Here is a 24,891-nt window from a genome sequence, read left to right on the forward strand (position 1 = left end):
CACTTAACTCACCCATCAAAACGTATGGTTATTACTATGCATTATCTTTGGTTAATGATTTATTAAATTATGCTTTCATGTCTGAAATATGTACATAAAGTACGCTTAAAGTTGAAGTTGAAAATGTGTTTCCATTACGCTTTAAAATGTTTCACTGATAAATTTTAGTAAATTCCAAGATTTATYAAATATGTATGTGTATTATAGAATTTGTGTTTAGTTCAATTGCTGTAGGGATTATGATAAAGTCCTATCCTCATGTATGTGTATTTGCTCATCAATATGTAATATTATATATTGTACGAAGTTCATATCGCGATAAAGGACATTCATCTCCAGTCTCACTGTCAAATAGAACGGAAAGTGAAAACAAGTTTCTTACTTCGATCGATTTAATCGTCAAATTTATTTTAAAGTTTTTAATAGAGTAATGATTAAGCTGTAGCAACTTGTTTATCGAGCTTCTACATTCGTGATGTACATTTTTACGGATTGCGTGCCGTTCCTTCAAAAATAATATTGTATTATATAATAAAATGGTAGCAGTTCTGAAAGCTGATTTGTACAAAAAAATATTTGGTAATAATTAATTCATATAATTTATTTATTGACAARTTTAAGTATACAAAAAGGGTGTCGACTAATAATTAAAATAAGAGTGTAGACATAATTGTCTTATCTACTTAATTATAACAATGATTATTATGATTATACATACCGATTCGGTAGAAAATATATGCTTCTCCGATTTTTTCTTTTCTTTATTTATATAGCGCAATAAAATCCATTATCCTTCGATATATTCAAAATATGAAAATTAACGAAAGATAATAGATTTTTTTGAACCAAATAGAGAAAAAAAAAAAGAAATCAGAGAAGTATAAGTTCTCTGTCGTATCGATTATTTTCATATATTGAAAGATAATAGATTTTGTTAAAGTAAATAAAGGGAAAGAAAAAAACTTAGAAGTATACATTTTTTGCCGTATCGGTATGTATATGCCTTATGGCAGTCTAAAGTAAAAGGAAAACTTTTCATTTTAATGAATAAAAGCTATGCAAAACAGTGATAACTATAAGAATTTATCACTCGTTTCCGCTTAAGATGTCCTCCCTAGAAAGCTTGGAGTCCATTTTTTCACAATTGGTTTCGATTTGGTTTGCTCCTCTCGTTCTTTCTCTTGCATTTGCTCTAGTAAAAGGCGTTGGTTCTCTCTGAATTGAGCTATGGGATCATCGAACTGACGATAGTAATGCAACACATCGCGAACGTCCTCAACTTCAGCAGAGGCCAGAGCTAAAAATCACATGCCATTGTTAGAATGAATAAAGACGTGATATCATTAATTTTACATACTTTTTAAAAATGATATCAAATCCAGTAGTTGCGAGTCGTCATCATTACCTAGCCATCTGGCAATGTTAAAAGTATTATCAGGGTGTAATTTAGTTGCGTTTTGATCCCAATCCACGACTATGACCTAAAAAATACATATACCAATCAGTATGATATCTATCTCTCTATCGATAACAATACAAAGATTATTTGTAATTTTATGTACATTTTTTAAGTTACCTTCCTTAGATCTCGGTTTAAATTGTCTAAATTTTTAACGTGGTGTCCATCCACAAAATGAGTTGCATCGCGTACCAAGCGATACATGATATAGCCATTTGGGTCCAGAGCATCTAAAATCGGAAATACCGTCATTCCTTGTTCAGCAGTAAATACGACAATTTCGAAATTTTTTGCACATTCTTGTAAGAAATGATCAACACCGGGCCGTTTTTTAAACCGCCACCCAGTTTGGTATGTCCAATCAGGATGTACAAGAACATCTTTCATTTCTAGTACTAATGTGTAAGGCGGCTGTATGTATGGGTGTTTTAAAGGATCTGGTAAAAGCTTATCGCGTGATGGCTCCTGAATCATTTTTTGGTAATAATTCATAGATTTCCACATCCGCTGTATATACTGTTGAATTACTGGGCTTTTACTAAATTCATCTTCGATTACTTGTCCTTCGGCATCTACCTCAGGTTTTCCGAACTCATATACAGCCCATATGGCTAGTGCAATGCCACTACCTCCAAATACTGCAAACCTATAAAATGAATGGTTTTATAAAACAGATATTTTTACAGTCACTTACACTTGTAAATGTCATGCGTTATATTATGCAAGGCAAAATAGCACATACCCAATTTTCATACGTTTCCAAGCCTTTTCATTTTCCGTTGCCTCTTCCTCTTCTTTGCGTTTTCTTTCACGTTCAGTCTCTTCATCAACATTGGCTGCAGTTTGGGGGAACAACTTTGACAAAATTTCTGGACTCGATGCCTTTTCTAAACCGTACCATATAAATCAATTAAATTAATAAAATACGATATAGGTAAACAAAATTGTACTTTCTGTTGTATAKAATCTTCCAAATTGTTGGCAGTCCGACTTTCGTCCAAAAATTTGGAACGCTGAGGAAACATGTAATCCTCGGTGATGGTTACTTAATGCTCGACATTTTTGTTCTCCAAATCGATGCCAGCCAAATTTGGTGGCGGATCCTAATTTTTGTATGACGCTAAGGACTCCTTTTCGTGCCATTACCATWTTTTGCCCCTACACTTAATTGTTTTATTAATAAATTTAAGTAAGTTTAAACTTTAAGTGTTCTTCTAATTCATTCCACCGGCTGTATTAACCTTCAATCTCATGCAGCTAAAAGGAATTTTCCGACATCTGTCATAAGTCAATTCGGACAATGTTGCCAGACTATCATATAGCCGGAAATAATTAATAAGCTTTGACGTTATATGTTTACAAAATTAAACATACCCAAGAGAATTGAGACACAGTTAAGATGAGAGTATTGAACACACCTTAGATGTCAAAGCGTGGATGGAGCGATTTTACACTATTTGAGGGAATTTGTCTTCATTTGTTTACATTAATTTATAATCTCTTTATTACAAATAAATCAGTTTACAAAATACGTTAAATAAAGAATGGTTTCTGAGAGCAATGATGAGGAAGTGGTGGTTTGTCGAGCCTGCATAAGCGAGTGCGTAGAATACAAGTCGTTGCACAAGCAAGGTATTTGTATGGGTGAGGTGCAAACTTTGGCGTCCATGCTGAGTTTTATTACAAATTTGGATTTTTCAAATGATGATATCGAAAGTTTTCCTTCAAATATCTGTTTGCGTTGTGTCCAAAATGTTGCTAAGACATATGCTTTTAAGAAAATGGTAATGGAAACAGATGAAGTATTGCGAAGACAGTTAGCAGAATTGGACTGTGGGATAGGAATGACAGATGCAGGAGCTGGTGACAGTGTTATTGAAGATCTTGACACAGAATCAGCGGAGTCAGTTGTAGAAGAGCACCATCTCGAAGTAGAAGAGGGAACCGATTTGGATGAATCTGATCAACTGCATGATTTGGCGACAGCAGCTCAATTCAAAAGATCTGTAGAAAGTATGGAGTATGTGTCTTTAACGGTATTAGACAGCGTTGTAGATGGATGTGATGCAGCAATATCCATGGAACAAATGCAATGTGATATAGAGCATAATGAGCAAAATTGTGAGGAAGATGAAGTGGTCGTTCATGAAGTAGCAGAGTCAGAAGAAGTATACCAGTCGGATACTGAAGAAGACGGTAGAAACAAGGAATATGAAGAGATATACGAAGTGAAATTAGATGAAATGTCTCAAAGTGACTGTTCTTTGTTGGAAATTGCGGAAGGTCACCAAATACATAACCATTTTAAAAGAGAAATTAAATCTGTCGATGCGGACGGRGAATGGGATATTAGTTTAGAACAGAAAATTAAACCGCCAACCAAAATCCGCAAAAAAAGCAATCAACCTAAACCGCCGAACCCTGATTTGCAATGCAAGGTAAGAAAGAAATAATGTCATACTTTACGAAGTCGSTATCCAATAGTTTATTTCATATATATTTTAGGTGTGTGGAAAACAACTGAGTAATCAAAATTCTTTTAAGTACCAYATGCAACTGCATTCCGATGCTACACCTTATTTATGTAGTCTTTGTGGCGAAGGTTTTAAAACTCGTAATGCCTATGAAGGACATATAATTATCCATGATCCAAATAACCCGAATACATGTGAGCTATGTGGTAAAGCATATCGTCAGTCATCCTCTTTAAGAACCCACATGTTATCGCATACCGGCGAGAGACCTTTCCAGTGTGATATTTGCGGRAAGTCCATGACCCAAAAGTCAGGATATAAGAAGCACATGCTTGTACATACAGGTGAAAAACCGCATACGTGTGATGTCTGTGGTCGTGAATTTCGGTATTCTAGCAACTTGATTGCTCATAAACGTTGCCACTCTGGAGAGAGACCGTATGAATGCCCCCATTGCAAACGAGGTTTCCCAACGGCCGAGCAGATGAAGAGGCATTCCTTAGTACACAGTGGGGAAAGACCTTTTCAATGTGAGATCTGCAATAAACGTTTCAAGAGACGTACATCATTGATGTCACACCGACATACACATGACTCTGAGCCTGAGCTGATTGTTGATCATAAAGTGTGTAAATCAAATGTCGTCGAGCTATACTAAATAGTTATTGGAATAAACCAAAACCAATGAGAAATATAATATCTATGTAAATTTTTTTTTCATTATAGTATAAAAATATGTAAATGAATGGTCAGTGGACTGATATTCATCATAATTCTAATTGGCATCCCTTTCGAAATTCAAAAATTTCAATGTTGCTTATACAGATTCAACCTTCATAGAATATTCTAATTTAAGTTTCATAAAAGAGAAAATAAATACAACAACGTTTTTACGAATAAATATTTTATTTTTATACAGGATTTTTTAAATAATTACATTAAAGTTACAACACATTTTTGGATATACTATGTACATATATAAACATTTTTATGTGAAACACACGAACGAAACGCGGAAATGTTCCCTTTATTCTTTATATATRTTTTATTAATCATGCTTAGGGTAAAAACAATATATCGTATATAGGTGTGGCGGTACATTACTACAAGATAAAATTAACGTAATACAATTTATCACAAAATTATAGTAAGAGCCTTTGAGATTCCTTCAATGCTCTAAATAGGAAATAGACAATAGATTAGAATCAATAGAAAATCAAATGGATATTATTCTAAATGGCTTAACCCATTAGCTGTGGCGCATTTTCTCCCGTTCATTACCGCGTTCAATGTACCAGTTCTTTCTGCGTTGACGAATTTCATTTTCATTCCTTGCGGCTTCTCGCTGTTTCATTAATTTTCCATGCCATTCGCCGCTTGTAGGCGTTCGCTCAGCCGAATTCTCATCAAAATTKCGATCCTTATAAAAACGGCCTTTGGACATAGTATGTTCTTCAGAATGTTCTTTTAAGCGCTTGCCAAATTTTTCTTTCGAATTAAGTTTCTTCCGTCCGGACCCTTCCCCGTAATCATCGATATTTTTATCTTCTTCACTATATAAACGTCGGCGCTGCTTCCAATGTTTTTTTGTTTCGTATTTATTTTCAGTAGTGTACTGATCTCTTTTATTTGAGTTGCGACCTTGTTTATACATATAATTTTCATTTGGGTTAACCTTAGAACTTGGTTCATCGAGTTTAATAGTTTCATCTGTTCTTGAGTCTTTTTTTAATAATTCTATACTTTCAAGAAATTGCTCTACCATAACATCGTCGACCTTTTTGAAAATATCGTCCATATTTTTAATATTCGACTCCGTTCTTTCTATACACATTCCAGCAACTTCTCTAAAATTTCCATCAGTACATTTATATGTTTTTTTTAGATCGTTTTTCGTTATCTGTACGGGATCGAGATTATCTCCATTCCCCGACCATGCGTTAAAAGTTTTACTCTTTTGTTTCAATGGCAATTCGTCATCTTGTTTGTAGTGTCGGTGCTGAGATTTCTGTACATTTTCGAAATCATTTCTTATATTTTTCCCTTTTTCCCACAACGAACTCAAATAATTAACTTGCTTAGATAAAATGTCAATTTCCGCTCGCATTAAATTATTTTTTAACTCCAAGTTTGTCAATCTTTCTTCCAATACAGACAAATTTTTACTAASAATCCATRGTTGCCAATCAGGATTGTATAATTTTCCTATAAAAGACAATATTGCAAGGCAAACACAAATGAAGAATGCGCCTTTTAAACTATGCMGCACAAGTGGATGAAGCGATCTTTCTACAAGGCTACTGATGACATTTGGATTAAATTCTTTTCGTTCTTGAATTTCACATGAACTTGAATGACGTTTACGTCGCTGTCTTAGCGAATTTTTATCTTCGTTGTTCTCAGTGGGGGATAGTAAATAAGACGATTGTGGAATATGTATAGGCAACCGAAGCCTTGAGTTARGGGAAATATTTTCCTGATAGTCATTTAAATTTACGCTGGTTAAGTTAGCTTCAATTGCAAGTGGTGAAGCTCTCCCAGCGCTCTCGCTTTCACTGATGATTGAGATACCTTCGGAAATGTCATCAACATTCGAGTCGTCATCAGCTTGATAGCTGTAATTAAATGTTATTTAAAACAAAAATATAATAATTTTCGAAAATTTATAAATACGAACTCATTATTTCTTTGGATTTCCTTGTTTTCAGGCGTTGGAGAATCATTAAAGTTTGTAAGTATATCAATTTTATTATTTGTATCTGCAAGAATTTCAGACGAAGAATTTCTTTCTTTCCTTTTATTTTTGTCATTAACTAATGTCCAAGTCTCTACTGAATCGGACTCAGTACTAGTTGTTATTGATTCATCATCAGTGGAAGAATTTAACGAGGCCTTTTTTGAATGGTCCATCGTGTCTCTTTTTAAGTTTTTATGTTTTTAATCTAGAAAAATATAAATAAATTTAAATGTTATTTATAAACGGAAATTTTGATTATTTTATTTGACATATAAAGACATAAATTTATTTGGAAGTTTCCAATAGAGATACTGATTTCTACCAATATCTTATCCCTATAATAACTAAACATAAAACTATTCATAGAAAAATTTGCTACAATATGAAATAAAATGCGACAAAATTCTTCTTTGTCTCTTTGTGCAGGAAAAACTGTGAGAAATGTTCAACACAGTTGCGTATGCAGACAAATGAAACTCATATAAATAGTAAATTGCAGTAAATAACAATGTGTACAAGTGAGAGTGCTATTTTCGAATTCATTTTTGCAGGGAACGTGTCCATATCTGCATACATCCATATGCATTGAAACAATTTTCAAGGGAATAGATACTGGGTATTTATTTTATTTATGAATTACTTGAACGCGACTTATTATGATAAAAGAAATACACTCAATACCAAAAATGATTAAGGTGTTATAGAAAAGTAAAGCGCTGAATACATACCGATATGATTTTAATTACTTCCTTTAACAACTACTGGAATATTTTATACTGTTTAAATAAAACCAATGTATATAAAACTACAAAACTGTTGACAACGAAATCTGAATTTTTAAAAAATTTTGCAAAGAAATGTCTTAATTTAATCCAATCAATACTTTAATACTTGCAGATTCTAATGTATGTTTTATTTGGCACAGAGTAATTAAATAATATGTTATCAAATATGAGAAACTTAAAGAAGAAACAACGCCTCTCCGAATAGCTCAATCATATACAAATATAATTAAGTTCCTTTTCATAATAGATTAAAAGGGTTTGCTTGGGTTTTCATTTCAACCGATATTATAAAACATCGTTTTATGATTAATAACTTAGTAAGGTTCATTTAAGGACTGCATATATATAAAGCTAGTATGACTAGATATAAAGAAATGTTGTTTGCCGTAGTTTCTGTTTGCGGCCAAGAGTTTAAGAGATAAAAAAAGCGAAAAACCTCAATTTAATAATAATCAAATTTGGCATTATGTTATTCAATCACTTTTGTACTCAGTGCATCTACTTATAAGTGGAATAAAGGACGTATTTGAACTCAATTCCTAGTACATACCAATACTGCCATCTAAAAATCTAAGACTTTTTTTTGCATATAAAAATCTGTTACTATTGTAATACGTACGCTAAAATATGTACTTCCAGAATGAGTATTTTCCATTTATTCTATGTACTTTCTAAAGTATTCACACTTTGTTCATTAGACAGAACTAAATATTGGCATTAATAACTTTACCTCCAAATATTTTCAAAATATTGACTTTACACTTTTTATAGAATTAAAAATTGTCCATATTAACAATGTAATCATTTAGATTGATTTCCTAGGATACTAATTTTGAAGGCAAGAAGAAATTCTTCCTCATAATAATGATATTTTGCGCACTACTTTTACACAGCATAAAACTTTTACAACAGGCAAACAAATAGTAATAAAGATAAATGCGTCAAAATATTTAACTAAGAAGTTGCCACAGTGTTTTACGAGAATTCATTTGATATTACCTTGATATTCTTGTCAATTGCGGCGAAATCTTTGAATCGAGCCCTAAACAAATTATAATTTGTAACAATTTTGTGAACAGCTGTTTGGCTTCGCTTGAAGTTGCCACCTAATAAAAAAAAGTGATAGGATCGCAGAGAGAGATTACGTTATGGGCTATCTCGAGAGAAAATAAATGTTGCCAACCTACCGTTACATTTATTGCTCTTGCCATTGGCAATTTATGTGGATTTGTGTTTGGGAAAATGATTCTAGAAAGCATGTACAAACTTTCGAACAATAGCTATGAGGAGAATGAAAAAGAAAGAAAATTACTTTATTCAAAGTGTGCTWTAGTTGCAATAAGTAAATTAATTTGAACATATGTATATTAATAATAACCACTAAAAGTGTATCAACTTACCGATCCAAATAGTATTAGATCGCCGAAATAACAATTCTTAGGAATTACTAACCTAGTTTTCAACTCATAAGCTAATGGATTTATTTTAAAGTTAATACCGTGTTCAGACCGACACTTAATCACACGATTTCGGCTGCTGAGTGGTTCATACCACTAATCTTATAATCTTCAAGATTTCGCCAWATWAAAATGACAGTTCAAAATCACTTCATCGGAGTGATTTGAAACTGATCCACGCTAAATCTCTCTGTGCGACTCTGATTTTGCGCCATTTATTTGGCAGCATTGGAAATCTATTACATTATCACAGCTGATTTAGACACTACAAAGGGAAAAAATATAAACAAACAAATTTTTTTTACAGCAATGAAGCTAATTTCACCTGTAAATCGACTTCGCAAATGAAAAAATGGGTCCATTATTTCCACAATGTGGAAAATATTTCAAAGAATACGGCTTTTATTAAAAAATACTATATGACAATGTTTTATTTTCATAAATATTGATTGATRCGCRGAACACAATGCTCGCGACAGACTGCAGCAGCACGACAGTGAACTGAAAACGGCGTTGTGAATCCTACTACATGAACGTTTGTGAGAGGGCAGCAACATAACAATGGTCGGCATGTACACAAAACAACGCAGTTGTTCATTTTGCAATTTTAATATTTTGTTCAAAGYGAAATTTTTARGCAAAATATAAGTAAATAGGTAAATTTATTTGTTTTAAACTATCAATTGTTATTATAAATGATGTAACAGAGCTATTTTATGCTTTTATTTGTAAAATAAGGTCAGGTTTGTTAGAGCTTTGAGTAATATTACATTTTACATATTAGTGGCATCACCACTCTACCTCATCTCTCTATCTTCCATTCTACTGTCGTCCTACTGTCGTTGGCAAATACAGGATAAAATTGAAGTTAGCGAGAACGACAACTGTCGGCCTGCCGTCGTGTAGTCGTGCAGCTGTCAAAATAGGTCCGTCCATAAGAACGTGTGTATTTTAATATTTGACAGATRTCGTTCGCAGTCTGTCGCGAACATTGTATTCCACACATGATGTGAATTCTTGAATSCCAAAAACAGCTGTTTTTGAATTTTTYCAACGGGAGTAAGAACACTGTTTGGTTATGAAATGCTTAATTGTAATCTAATCTTTTAAATTTACGGTCTGAACATGGCATAAGATTAAAAAAATTTAAGCTATTAAGTTGGTTGTCGCGATTAAAGAACAGAACAAAATTTTAATAATGGAAAATCGCTTTGCTGTTATACCAAATATTCACCAAGTTTCGAAGTACTTTTGAGGTATCTCAAAAACCTGCCTTTTAAAGGTATCAAGGAAAGGCCTCTTCATGCATCGAAAAACGTAGAATTTGTTTATCTTTTATGTACGGTAATAAAAAAAAGTCATTCGGTGCTATGTCAAGACTATACGGTCGATGACTCATTGATGTACACTGGCAAAGAAATAATTCAGTTGCACTCAGAATCTCCTGTTCTCCTTTGTCTGGTTGTTCCAAAAGCAAATGGTTGCCGTTTGGAAAGTTTTGCGAGCAACTTTTGTTGAATTCGGCTCATCCCATACAGTCGATTGCTCTTTACTTGAGGAAGCAAACGCTTAATTACGTACGTTTCATCATCTGTCACGATTTCATAGACGTGTTTCGAAGCACCGCTATAATTTTTTTTTGTTTGTACATTTCTTATTTCCAATTGTGTGGGCTTCAAAGTGGACAAATATGTCAAATGTCCACGCAATATTGAATGTACATACATACATATGTTGSTTTCCTAATGTTTATAGTTGTATCTATTTCATGGTAGGTCACAAGACGAACTGGCAATGTTAGTTTGCCACATAGTTTGCGGATGAACAACTGATTTTGGATAGAATTCAAGAAATCCGTCCTGGAGTGATCTATGACCTCCATTAAATTTTCCTTAACAGCGATGAACACAAGTCCTTGATGGAGTTTCATCGCTAATAATTGAATTACGCACATCGATGAACTGTCGCTAAGTTAATTCCTGATGGAAGTTGTAAAATGTTCACTTTGTATATTTCAACTTACTGTAAACAATGCAAATAGCGGGCGTGTATTATAACGTTCTGAGTATGTATGTACATAAATTATCACAATTTACGAAAAAGCTGTCAAGCCCCGAAATGTAAAAGGCAACCTATAGAGGATGGAGTCATGTGTGATTAAAGTTCTTTGATCGCCATTCACTTGGGAATGGCCCAGAAACGATTCTTTTACACATGGCTCAAGCAGCTCACGACTTCCGGGCTTTGACCAAGTATCCTCTGGGTAGCTTAAGAACATCCGTTTGAAGGCGAGGTAAAGTGAGAAGGCGRAATATCTCCTCCGCAGAGTTGTGCGCTGGTTTGGGACCCGCCACGTAAAAAACGCACCCAATGAAAAGAAACAACAAACCTCGGAAGAGTGACCCCCCTTCTGATGACGACCATGGCAAACGAATTAAAGATTATGATTTGAGGGCATGCACCTGGAATGTCAGATATGCGCCCACGCCCGTCGGAAGAGAAGGACGATGTGACTAAAGTTGCCTTCTATGAGCGCTTGGTCGCACCTTTGAGAGCTGCCCTCGCCACGATATGAAAATCGTGCTTGGCGACTTTAACGCTAGGGTGAGCAAAGAAGGTATATTTGGTAATACGGTCGGTAAATTCATCCTCCACGACGAAACATCCMMAAATGGATCGAGGTTGATTGACTTCGCCCGGGCCCGAAATATGGTTATCTGTAGTTCTAGATTCCAGCATAAAAAAATTTATCAAGMCASCYRGSTRTCTCCGGATCRAAAAATCATCAACCAGATCGATCATGTTGTGATAGACGGAAGACACGTCTCCAGTATTTTAGATGTGCGTGCGCTCCATTTTCTACTCGACTCCTGATTTCTGRGAGCACTCRTCAACAACTCGGTATTAGGGAACTATGGGACGGCATTTCAAGCTTCATACGTACAGCTGCAACCACATTGGTTTTCGGAAAATGCAAAAGAACAGCTGGTAACACGAGGAKTGCCATGTCGCAGCAGAGAGAAAACAGATTGCCTACTCGCAACGTTATGGATTGCCGGTTGAGCTTTTCAAACACGGCGGCGAAGACCTGATAAAAAAGCATGCACCAGCTTCTTTGTAAAATATGGTCGGACGAAAGCATGCCCAACGATTGCAATTTAAGTGTRCTCTGCCCAATCCACAAAAAGGGAGACCCCACAATCTGCGCCAACTACCGTGGRATAAGCCTCCTCAACATCGCGTATAAGGTTCTATAGAGCGYATTGTGTGAAAGATYAAAGCCCACCGTCAACAAACTAATTGAACCTTATCAGTGTGGCGTYAGACCTGGCAAATCAACAACCGACCAGATATTCATCATGCGCCCAATCCTGGCGCCGACACACACCACCACTTCGTCGATTTCGCTGTCTGAATTCGGTATCCCGGCGAAACTAATACGACTGCGTAAACTGACGCTGAGCAACAYCAAAAGCTCCGTCAGGATCGGGAAGGACCTCTCCAAGCCGTTCGATACTAAACGAGGTTTCAGACAAGGCGACTCCCTATCATTCGACTTCTTTAACCTGCTGCTGGAGAAAATAGTTCGAGTTAAATAACTTAATCGATGATATTGATACCATCGATCTCAACACCYGCGCCGTTAGTTCTGCTTTCCCCAGACTGGACACGGAAGCAAAGCTAATGGGTCTGGCAGTGAGCGAGAACAAGACGAAATATCTGTCATSAAACAAACAGTCGTCGCACTCGYGACTTGGCTCTGACGTCACTGTTGACAGCCATAACTTTGAAGTCGTAGATAATYTCTTCTATCTTGGAACCAATGTAAACACCACCAACAATGTCAGCCTGGAAACCCAACACAGGATAACTCCTTCCAACAGGCGCTACTTCGGACTGATTAGGCAATTGAGAAGCAAAGTCCTCTCTCGACGAACAAAAACCAAACTCTATAAGTCAGTCATCATTCCCGTCCTGCTATATGGTGCAGAGGCTTGGACGRTGACAACAATTGATGAGTAGACAATGCRAGTTTTCGAGAGAAAAKTTCTGCGAAAGATTTATGGTCCTTTGCGAGTTGGCCACGRCGAATATCGCATTCGATGGAACGATGAGCTGTATGAGATATATGTATGAAGTACCCACCGGGGGAAGCAGAGGATGAGGAAGACCTCCGTTGGAAGGACCAGGTGGAAAAGGACCAGGCTTCGCTTGGAATATTCAATTGGCACGTAGCGAGAAGRAGCACGAAGAAGCGGTGTCTACGCCAATGAAGAAGAAGAACCTAGGTATGTAGTATATATTTAAAACTTTTCATAATTCGTTTGACATGTCGCAACTTAATGTATTTTGAACAAAGTGAATGAAATAGAATTTGAAGTGTTACCGAARTCGTCATCTTTACAGCCCTTGTTAGGTATACTTTTTATGAAGTTATTTTTAGAATAATCACATCGATTTTATTTGTATAAATACTGATGTTGATACATACAGGCATATTGAATCTTAAAAAATTATAATTTACATTGATAGACGTTTTAAAAGCACTAATGTATGTATGTATATTTACATTTAGCGTAGTGAGTAATTTGACATAATACAAATTCAAGAGTTGGACCAATCACTGACTTTGAATATGAATGAACGATTGTTTTTTAACTGACTTTAAGACAATAATTTATTTGCCATCCACCAAAATTTAAATTTTACATCTCATAAACTCATCTGGCCCTAAACTACAAGTATGTAGTTAGTCTTAAGTTATTGTTGTCTAATATTTCCTAGAAAAGCCCGCAATATACATATGTCTACGTACATACTTATATACTTATGTATGTATATAGATGAGTTTAATACAAGCGAAAAGGTATCCAACCTTTTTATACTGTTTGCAATTAGTTCTAATTAATTTGAGTTAGGCTGGTTATTTGTTCGATTTACTACTCCTAAAGTTTTTGCGAAGCAAAGTCATTTCTGTAATTTTCAGGCACATTTCTTCAAAGACTAAGGTGAATAAATACTGTTACAAAATTAACTAAATACTTCGGTAATTACACTATATTTTGTATATTTTCGGTAATCTTCTTTTGACGAAGTTTTCGTTAATTAGCTATCACTAAATGTAAAAGTATGTATTGATGAATATTTGAAGTTTTTACGTATATTACTTTTGGTTGTTTATTATACTTGCAGATATTATTTTATGAAAATAGTCGAGATAACTTATTTYTGAGATTTCTTATTAAATGACTTCCTCTGAACTCACCGTTGTTTCCCGTATTCTCAAAAATACGTCGAACTTCGCCAGCTTCGGAGCCACTTTCCCAATCGTAGGAATGTTGGTTGTTTAAATCTTCTAATTGTTTAGATGATGGTTTGGCTTGGGTCTGCCGATTGTTGGGTGTTCTTCTTTCAATTGTTGCTGCATGTTGAATTTGGAGTTCAGCAGTGTTCGGAATTGTTTTTATATTAGTTCTATTCGGGAGCTCAATTCTGTTTGAGGACGGTGAATGTAGTTGCTTGAGCATATAACAGGGACTACTAATGTTCACTGGCTGTAGTCCAGAATGCTGTTGTAACCGCTGATTACGCGGCGTCCAATATATTTGACTCGCCTGTTGACTTGACTGATCAAGTATCAATGGAGTACATCGTCCATTATACAGCCTATGCTGTAATTGCTGATTAGAAGGAGGTTCCCGAACACTTATGTAACCATAAGCGCCCGGAACAGGTTGCAAATTGTACGGGCGGACGTATTGTGGTTGAGCGTAAATATCATTCTGTCCGGGATAATAGCTGAATACTTGTTTCGCAGGTACCATTTTATCACCATCAACAAGTACATATTGCGGAGTAGGCAAATTTCCATGCTCTACATATATTGCAGGAGTTTCCAGATCCTGTCGCATCAAGTTAATTTTTTGAGGACTGTCGTAAATTTCCGAATTGTTTGATAGTAAGCTATTTCTTTTWACCACATGTGCATAAATTGGTGATACTGTATTTGGATTTATTTCGCTTATCATATGCGCCGTATTTATTGGTATGAATTGTTGAGGCAAGCTCTGCATACGTTGAGGAACTTGAGGAGCCGCATACATTCTTGAAGCAGGCCTCTGGTTCGTTTCGACGGACGCATATGATACTGGAGACAAATCAGAGGGACCAGTTTGCTTATTATGAATTACTCTAGTTTGTGATTGTTGAATAATTGGTGTTTTATTTAGAGATTTTCTGCAAAAATCTTTCACTTTTTGCAAAATCTCATCTCTAGTTAGTAGACCACCGATGCGACGCTGTTCTGGATTACACACCGGTTCGGATATTTTGTTATCTTTTCGTCGTAGAACAACTGGTGTACCCATGTCGATTTCGTAGTCTTTTCTGTTAATATTACCGTTCCCAGAAGTATAAGTCATATTGCCCAAGACGCTTTGACTACGAGGAGTAGATTCGAAAACACTTTCCTTAATATTACTAATATACCGTATATTTACAGGAAATGATGATGGAATTAATGCTCTTCCATCAATAATCTTAGCTTGTCTATTTTTAGTCAAGCCTGCGAATGTGTTCCTTTGTGGAGATCCCCGAATAAAATTGGATTCGACTATTATGGGCTGTTTGGATATACTATCAGGTTGAGTTACCGATATTTTTTGTGGCTGAAGACGTTCATATATATTTTCTGCGTCCTGCTGTCTTTTTTGTTCTTGTAACATTTTCAGGTATAGCTCGTTGTCCATACGATCTTTAATCGATTTTAATCGCTCCCACTCTTGTTGGTCGACATAAACTTTATTTACCAGGCTTACGCTATGTGTTAAACTGTGGTTTTCCCCATCATTATTTGCATTTCGGATTGGAGTTGAAGTTTTTTTGGGTCCATTCATGGCAGAAAATTGTTCTCCTATRCTTTCTTTAGAGGTGAAAGGTGTAGAAACCTTAGAAGCCTCATTGTCACTTTTTGATTTGTATTGCAGCTCTCGTATAAGTCTCTTTTTCAATATTTCATTACGATCCATTGAACTAGAACGATTAAAAATTTGTTTGCGGTTTAAAGTTTGATTAGATCGTTTGGGTATTAGGCTTTGGCGCTCAACGCTTCGCTTTATTGTACCATTAGACGAATTTTCAAGTCCTTCCGTCGTTAGATTCGTTGTGTTATTTATAGCGTAAAGTCGATGTGCTCTTGGTTTTAGTATTGTATTATTTGGAGGGGGTCTATTTTGTTGAGAGCTTACCAATCCTGAGGGTTTTATGAATGGAATGTGTGCATCTCCTTCTGCCGTTGAATTCTGGAGCAGCTCGCCATTTGGTAAGACACTAGATAATGAATTAGATAAGTTTTCACCACTTGCGAAACTCTTGCGGGACTGTTGTTGTTGGTGTTTTAAGAACTCCGTTTCGGCAGGACTTAGTAAATTATTATTTGCATGAGGACGTCCGTGAAAACTTTGTCTTTCTAAAACCACTCGCTTAAGCGAAGTTCGCCGGTTATCTAAATTTTCTTTTAAATTCGTTTTATAATTGTTCAGTGATTTCGGAGTAGGAACGATATCTTTGGGAGTTGTTTTACGTCTAGTGGCAAAAATACTATTTGAAAGGAGACGTTGAAATACTGAGGGCTTTTTAGAGTTACGCACAGAGTCCGTTGTATCTAATGAGATCTGTACGCTCTCGGGGCTTTTAAAAGAGATACGAGTCTCAGGTTTAGTTATCTGTCTGCCAGTTGTATACACAGATTGTGCGCCATTCGGGATTTTTTTGGGTATCAAAGTAAGACCCTTTTTTTCAAGATAATCATGAAACTCTTTAGATTTTATTGTATTGGTAAATGTGCCTTCAGGCGCCTCTTCCAATATTTCTTTGACATCCATATTTTCAAAGTTAACTTTTTTGGGTTGTTCGGATTCTGAGTTTATTTTCTTTATATTAACTAAGTTCGGGGTCACTTCATCACTCGATTCACTTTTTGTTAAGGGACCATCTATTTCATCTAAATCATCTTCTGAACTTATCTGAAGTGTTTTTACCCTATCGTCGAACTTTTTGGCATTCTTTGACACTTCGGCTGGATTAAAAAAATTTCCAACCAAATCAGTACCAACTTTGATCTTGATGTCAGAGAGATCAGGATAATTTGGTTTTGAACATTTCTTAAAGGGAATCTTTGAGTGTGAAAGCGATACTTCTATTGAAGGTTTACTTTTTAAATCCTTAATACGATCTTTAKTTTGATTTGTTAAACGAAGTTTTTTTGAAGAGTTTTTGTCACCAATATCACGTGTTTCTTCATATTTAAGTCGTGCTAGTATGGAAGGGTCGTAAACAAAATACGGATCCGGATTTTTCACATATGTCTTAACATATTTGGATTGTTTTAGAACTTCTTCAGTAGTAACGAAATCGTCAGGTGATGGAAAGGACACAATATTACCAGAATTTGACTTTCGGTTATTTGTTTCGTTTTTAATTCGTTCTTTTTCCTTTTCTTTTTCACGCTCCCTTTCTCGTAGCTGTTGAGTGACAGTTTTCCGGACACTCAACGTCGATCGTTTAGCTGGAACAGGGGGCGGAATTTTCTTCTTCTTAGCCGAGTTTCCCCAAGTTGCATAATGTTGTTTAAAAGGATTTTTTTGATCTACAATTGGTTCGCCTTCTATAAATTTGCGGACCTTCTCGTCTTGGGGATCAAATGAAACCGATTTTTTTAGCTTAGTGCTCGTCTTAACAGAAGCTGATATTGATGAAGTTGACTCATCATGTGAAATATCACAGTTATCATATAAGGACTCGCATTCGTCATTGTCGTTTTTGTAAGGCTTTTTTGGATCGGAACTGTCGATATTATGAGTGTGAATAACATCGTCAGCTATGTTGCTTTCACAATTTGAACTTTTCTTGTCATTACTACTCAAGTTGTGATTGGAACTAGTGTTACTATTTTCTTTAAAATTTTCTATTACGGTGCAAAGTGACTCGGTACTGGCATCATTTCTAGCAATTTCTGACATTTTTACAGAGGGAGTCTCTAAAATCAATTCGACTTCCGATGCTTAAGGAGTTTAATTTTGAGGATATTGGAATACGGGTTTCGTCTTTTGAGTTATTACGCGGCATTGGATTTCCTTAACTAAATCAATATTTGAAGCCGGTTTTGTAACAATAAATCTGTAGAAAAAAAAACATTAAAATTATTTTTTTATTTATATACATACATATGTATTTAAGTCAAGGCCAAGTTCAAAGGGGAAGAAAGTATTTACCTTTTTAATTGGCTCCGATTCTGTTGCCGCTGTCGAAATTCCGTTTCCGTCACTACCACGACACTACAACTCTGAACTGATCGTTAATATTGACTAGAAAGAAAACGTATGTGAGTTTGGTTTAACATTGTGGTATTACTTAAGACGGCACCATTGTATTGATGTTAAATAATATTCAACGCGACAGAGTGGCTAGAGGCGGGGACTACCACTAATCACCATCTGATAGATGTATTTGTATTAACACCCCCAAATATTTACCATTAGTGATTAATTTCTTTTCACATTCAGAACAAATTATTAATTTATAGKTAAACTTAATTCTGGTAGAAGAAAATATCGGATTAATAAGAATCAAGGAATGGGAGTTGTGAAATTAAGTAGTTTCGAGTGTTGAGAGGCTCTAGCGGTAGCAGGCAATGTTATATGTAATTTCTCAAAGAAAAAAATTGAAAACTATGGAATTGTAAATTTATTTCTGATTATGTATATGGTTATTGGACGGTTCCTTTAATGGAGCGTGTACTGTAGCATTCAGCGAATACACGATCTGTTACCCTCCTTAAACGATAAACCTCCTTAGTTGCGGTTTCATAACGTGCGCATCGAGGGTAAATGCCTCGTGGATGCCCAAGCCAAAAAAGAAATACATTAGTGCGCTCGGATGAATTTGAGGTTTTTGTGGTCTGCTTTTCTTCAGTCAAACATATGTACACATGCTAACTATATATGTATGTACGTAAAGGTGGCCGAATTAAAAACACTCATTTCGTCTTTACGATCGCCGAAAGTGGGAAAGCCGTAACAAAACCCAAAGAAGCAGCAGATCCATGAGTGAAAGGTCTTTTAGTTATATACAAATGTATGTATGTATGTTTACATGCTTGGATGACGCCACCTTTTAATTTTGTTGTAGTTCAATATGCATGTATATATGTATGTAAGCCAAACGAAAGCATAACACATATTATTACATATTAGYATTTGTACTATGTACTATCTGAACACGTACTATAGACGAGACAGTTTCATGTATTCGCGGGCATTAAATATGTTTCAGATCACTAGACATGATGTTAGTTGTTAGACTAATGTCATGCCATAGATATACTACATATCTCGTTGTGGAGAGCTTCGACAAAGCTCCGAACTAATTGGCAAAGAATCGTGTCAGATTATTGCTTCATTTGCGAACCCCCACAATCAATGAGTTGCCGTCTTAATTACTTCTGTCCTTCCTATTTTTGCTATTGTTCTTTATGGCTACGTCTATTCTAGATGCTTGGTCCAACTTAATCTACAAATAGGACTATGGTATGTTTAGGCTATCCAAAACCAAACTGCTGTCTTATATTAAGTAGAAAGACTTATTTCCTGCAGTGTTTTTCACATGGAAGTGTTAATGGGAGTACATATATATGTATGTAAGTATATTTCTGCGCGGAATAGGTGTTTCGAATTGAATCGAAATATTTCATCTTCTGACTCGAAACGTCGTAACATTGTACGGACGTCTGTGTTTCTTTTGTTTTAGATTTTCATGTAGACGTAGRCATGCTTTAAGCCCTCTACCCATAATTTTGCGTATAAATATAGCCAAAAAGTACATAAAATGTACCATAGAATTTATATTGACACTGCGCCCTGGCATAAATTACAGTTACATATTTGATATAAGCGGTGAATGCAAAAAGAATCAAAAGGAAATTGCTATTATGTTGGAGCCCCCATTGAAATAAAAGCATTTAAGGGTAAATGCCAGATTGGGTGGACGCTATATTTTGGTCATTTGCCACTAGTGACAACTAAATTGTCTTGGTGAGGGTGTTTCAAAGGGGAGACCTTATAGAAATACGCATGAAATAAGGGAGGGTTAGTCCGGGAAGAAGCAAAAATCATATACTATCACTGTACAGACTGTTCGAGACTTCATGTGTCTGTCTGTATAATTTTAAACGAATGCTAAGACATTTACAGTTTTCTTCTTCGTTTGGAGCACCTTACGGGTTTCCTCTCTATTACGGCAAAGTTTCATAATTGGTTCATTTTACTAAAACCGTTAAAATTAGAAATGGAGATATTTAATGAGGTTCTTGAAAAGTGTTTTTCGTGATTATACTGCATCCTCGCTGGTTGGCGTAATGTACTACTTAAATTTAGAAATGTTGGAAGAAGCGTAAGTATGGTTTCATTTTTTAATAAGAAAACACTATTTTAACCACCTTAAACTTTGATTTTTGAAATATGAGTGCTGTAGCATTACTGTATCACAAAAGAAGAAACTTAGAAAGACACGCTTTTAATATACATATGTACTTACATACATACATATACTAAAATCATCATGAGCAGCGTTCAAAATGTAAATTTCGGTTTGCGGGGTATTGGCTCCCTCTTCTTACTGCCTCCCCCACAATAACCGAACAATTCAGTTTGTTCTTTGTAGTTTTGTGTAGACAACAACCAAGTATTTCTGATTTCTTTGCAGAAGTGTGGTTAGCCTAATAAATTACAACGAACATGCATACATACATATGTACATATGTATATAATCAGTTCTTTCGGACGACGCGTGTCTAAACCGAAATGTGTTCATTGTTGAGAGGGTGCCTGTCGGCAATAAAGAGTATGCACAAGAGACAATCCGTATTAAGAATGAATTGTATGTATGTTTGTATGTATGTACACTGTACATAAGCCCATGTATGYATATTATCATGGTGCGTAAGCGCCCATTATCGCTTAATGTAAGCGCTGTATGAAACGAAATTGCGTTCTATAAAATGTTGAGTAAATGCTCTTAGCGGAAGATATTTAAAGAACTCCATAAAAGAACTGGTGCCTTATTAACTCTTTTATCACTGTAAAACGTACCAGTTGGGTGTTATTTCTTCAAAATGCTATTCTTGTGCAAGAAAAACGCAGTGCCCTTAGGAAATGAGAAACGTGAGTGAACATTTTAACTAATTTCAGTAAATGCAATAGATAGAACAAAATTTTAAAAAGGAAACATATAAAAAAGTGTGTGTAACTAGTGCAGCTGGGGATATCTGTTCCAAATCGAAACAGAAGAAAGCACTTGTTCTAACCAAGCGGTGACGTTGCCACCTTTTGACTAATCACAGGGTGCAGTGTTGGACATCTGTGCATTCGTCTATGTACTATTGCAAATTCTGGATTAAAAGCCTTAAGTGCTGAACACAAAGGCACGCGCGACACCACATGGCAGCACGACAGTGAACTGTAAATGGCGTCGTGAATCCTTCTACATGAACATTTGTAAGAAGGCAGCAACATAACAATGGCCGGCATGTACTCAAGACAACACAGCTGACCATTTTGCATGAACATAATTTCTTTGTGGCCATACTAATACCTTTCACTTAAATCAAATTTTAATATAATATTTTATTCAAAGTGAAATCATGCAAAAAATAAGTAAATAGGTAAATTTATTTATGTTTTAAATTATCAATTGTTATTACATACATATAACAGTGCTATTTTATGCTTTTATTTGTCAACTCTACGAGTTAGCGAGATTGACAACTGACGGCCTGCAGTCGTGCAATCGTGCAGCTGTTTAAATAAGTGTGTCCTTAAGAACGTGTGTATTTTATTATTTGACGCATATCGTTTGCAGTCTGTCGCGCTCTTTGTGTTCAGCACTTTATTGTAGAATGGGGGAGATAGTATATGTATGTATGTATGAAGGTATGTATGAAGGTATGTTGCTGTGCAAATCCGATCTACAACCATTTTTCGAGAATATTTTAAGGGTAGATTTGACGCTTTTGTTCCCATCGACTTTTTTTGTAATTTTTCCGCCAAAGAAAAAATACTAAGCTCATAGATTCAAATTTGTGAAAAAAGTGCTTCTGAGTGTTTGCAAGTGGTCTTTGATTATCAAATACATAAAGTATCCTAAAATGACTTTCGATCTTTAACATACGAGCAATTAAAAAATTTGTTCACCCCTTTTGTAATCTTTAAAACCATTATATGTAGATGGTGTTTTCCATGACATCGGTTTGTTTGTGTGTCCGTGCAAGAAAAAAGTTTGTTTTAATAGCTCTACTCTCCTAGTTACTCCCACAGCAAGCCACGACTACCCGAAACTCAAAACCGTTAAAACAATTAGCAAGGAAACTAACAAATATGTACATATGTATGTATAAAAGCTTTGTACTTTTTATCAAGTGATGTTAAGGCACTCAAATAATCTTAGTAGAAATCTCTGGTAGCTAGTCGAACAGAACTAGTCGATTGCACAACCGGGTATGCACGTACGAGTAAACATATGAACTGATGTACATACTATATATTTTTTGTACACATACATATACATATGTATATTACAATCTAAAATGTAAGCTAACATAAATTAATGAAAACTTACTATTGTTTTGACCTATTAAATCAAATTTCCGAGCGATATTAAAATTAGTTTTGTTGTACATAAGTATGTATGTATGTAGGTTAGGGTGAGTCAAAAAATTGAATAATTCTTTTCGCTTGGCATTATATTAGATATTTTCCCAAGTAGTTGGTAGCGAGATTTTTTAGCGAGACTCCCTTATAGATTTCGAGGCACAAAGCCGCAAAAAATATTTCAATATTTGACCCACACTAATGTATGTCGGTATATGTATATATATGTATGTATGTGCATGTTTCGAAAGTTTGACAGTGAACAACTATGCTGTGGCATACTACGTATGCATGTATGTACATGAATATACAATACATTATGGTGCAGACACCTGATTCGGCAAGGGAGCCAAGAGACTTTATGTGACAGCCTATGCATACTCAAACGTATATGGACATGTACATAGATATTTACATATACGATTACATCTCAAATGTAATGTTCACCTATTATTTCAAGCTTGACCTCTCCGCGTAGAGATAATAACATTTGTCCATTAGTCTACATACATTTACATATGTACATACATATGTATGTATATACTTACATAAATACAGTTAATACTCGGTAATGTATTATAAATCAACTTTCGAAAATATTCTAATTACATTTACTATAGAAAAACTGAATACGTGTACATATTTGTTTTTTGATACATTTTTTGGATCAAACTAAAGACATCCTCTCCACTTTTTGTGTGATAATGCACCATTGATGTTAAAAACCTTCAAACATTCCTGAGTTTGAGTTTATTCAGTTTATACGGTGCTTACTTTAATGTATGTATGTAAACTGTACATATGCATGTGTATGTGTGAATGAGTGTTTATATGTTTGTATGTATGTATCGATGTGAACTATTTTCATTTCTGTGGAAATATGATTTGAGTTTTGAAACTGAATGCTGAAGTGATAAAGTAACTTCACGTAAAGCATTGAAATACTAAAATAATCCAGATCGGAATGAACAGAAAATTAAAGTCCGCTAAAATAGCCAACAAAAGGTTTGAACTGCTTTTTTTACACGAATAATTTAAAAAAATCTATTTTGTGAAATCTGCCTGTCCTTTGAGTATTTTATAAAGTACTACAGATACTGAAACAAAGTAGTCGTTCATTAAAAAAAGGGGGACTTTGTCAGCAATAGTCTTGGGTTTTATCAACTATTTTTGTAAAGAAACCTTTCTTGCTAACGGAAACACATATATATATATGKATATGTGGTGCCAGAATAYTTTATCCCATAGTTATAMTATGTATGTATGTGTATATGACGTCACCATATCAGCTGATATTGTCAATTGTTGTGACGGACAAATGTATTCTAATTGTGGCTACAACTCGCGTTACTAACTTTTAGTATACCTGTTATCTAGTGCTTCTACGTTGGTTCCCACACGTATGTACATACATACATATGCACTTATAAACGTTGCACCTAGTACATAGGCAATGTGCAGAGCCGAAAGCTGCCTTGTCTTCACTTCATTTCCTCGAAGTTGGTCGATTTGTTTATTTTGTTTTTACTTTTTTCAATCGTTGTTGTTTACGTTAACGAAAATAAACACCTTTAGCTTCAACGCCATTCGTCCACCGCTGTTGCTTAACGGTTCTGTTGCAATGTTGCATTTCTGTTCTGGCCATTTGAGCAATTTAGAAAACGTAAAATTTTGTGGTGATGAATGAYAGAAACAGTGCACTATTTTGCATACATATATACATACATATGTACATATGCATGCAAGTATGAAGGTAGGAGTTAAGTTTTGGTATGGATGTGTCCACATGCGTACATTCACATACATACATACGTACGTAAATAAAAAGCCTAAAATGTTACCACATGTTCGAGGAACGATTGGGTGAGTGGAAATAATGTACGTATGTATGTACATACGTAAGTAAATATACATATGTATGTACGTACATATATAGTATTTTGTATATTTTCATGCAATAGTATGGAGTAATTTGTTTCCTTATTATTTGCTAGACTCCGTTTTAATGCGATAAATTAATTTTTTATACGTATATACATACATATGTATTGCAGGCACACATATATTATTATTTCGAACCAGGCCGCTGTAACAAAGATGATATGTACATACATACTTATTTGTAAACCATACTCACGTTGCAGCCAAAATAAGTGAATTAACGGTGACGTATTGCTGCGAAAATAGGTATGCAGTTAAGAATAGGTCAATAGGACCTTACAGGAAACTCCTGTGCTTATAGCTGGATTTAATAATTAAATTTAAATTTGATAGTA

At 35.1% G+C, this 24,891-nt stretch overlaps 3 protein-coding genes across 16 annotated transcripts in view; 1 reads left to right on the forward strand and 2 right to left on the reverse strand.

Annotated features, from left to right (window-relative positions):
* Positions 1 to 575: 575 nt before the first annotated feature.
* On the reverse strand, positions 576 to 2,729 carry LOC108979023 (mitochondrial import inner membrane translocase subunit TIM50-C-like). The gene is made up of 5 exons (XM_018949589.1): positions 2,410 to 2,729; positions 2,202 to 2,346; positions 1,577 to 2,105; positions 1,358 to 1,481; positions 576 to 1,297 (listed from the first exon to the last, which is right to left on the reverse strand). Exons 1-5 carry the CDS (start codon positions 2,606 to 2,608, stop codon positions 1,101 to 1,103), a joined length of 1,194 nt encoding a protein of 397 aa, XP_018805134.1. The 5' UTR covers positions 2,609 to 2,729; the 3' UTR covers positions 576 to 1,100.
* A 143-nt stretch (positions 2,730 to 2,872) lies between these two features.
* On the forward strand, positions 2,873 to 4,834 carry LOC108979024 (zinc finger protein 45). Its single transcript, XM_018949590.1, has 2 exons — positions 2,873 to 3,897; positions 3,965 to 4,834. The coding sequence occupies exons 1-2, from the start codon at positions 3,004 to 3,006 to the stop codon at positions 4,589 to 4,591; spliced, it is 1,521 nt and encodes a 506-aa protein (XP_018805135.1). The 5' UTR covers positions 2,873 to 3,003; the 3' UTR covers positions 4,592 to 4,834.
* A 1,953-nt stretch (positions 4,835 to 6,787) lies between these two features.
* Positions 6,788 to 24,891, reverse strand: part of LOC108979025 — a 33,455-nt gene continuing 15,351 nt past the window's right edge. For 13 of the 14 annotated variants that reach the window (XM_018926979.1, XM_018949598.1, XM_018926977.1 and 10 more), the window contains 3 exons: positions 18,185 to 18,277; positions 14,179 to 18,089; positions 6,788 to 6,875 (listed from right to left, as the gene is read on the reverse strand). In XM_018926979.1, coding sequence (XP_018782524.1) covers positions 6,871 to 6,875; positions 14,179 to 17,932 — 3,759 coding nt within the window. In that variant the 5' untranslated portion in view covers positions 17,933 to 18,089; positions 18,185 to 18,277 and the 3' untranslated portion in view covers positions 6,788 to 6,870. Of the gene's footprint in view, positions 6,876 to 14,178; positions 18,090 to 18,184; positions 18,278 to 23,981; positions 23,997 to 24,891 lie in introns of those variants that run through there. The other variant, XM_018926980.1, reaches the window with a different exon arrangement.

The sequence above is a fragment of the Bactrocera latifrons genome, unplaced genomic scaffold (assembly GCF_001853355.1).
Source record: "Bactrocera latifrons isolate USDA-ARS-PBARC rearing strain unplaced genomic scaffold, ASM185335v1 scaffold_130, whole genome shotgun sequence".
Taxonomy (NCBI): Eukaryota; Metazoa; Arthropoda; class Insecta; order Diptera; family Tephritidae; genus Bactrocera; species Bactrocera latifrons.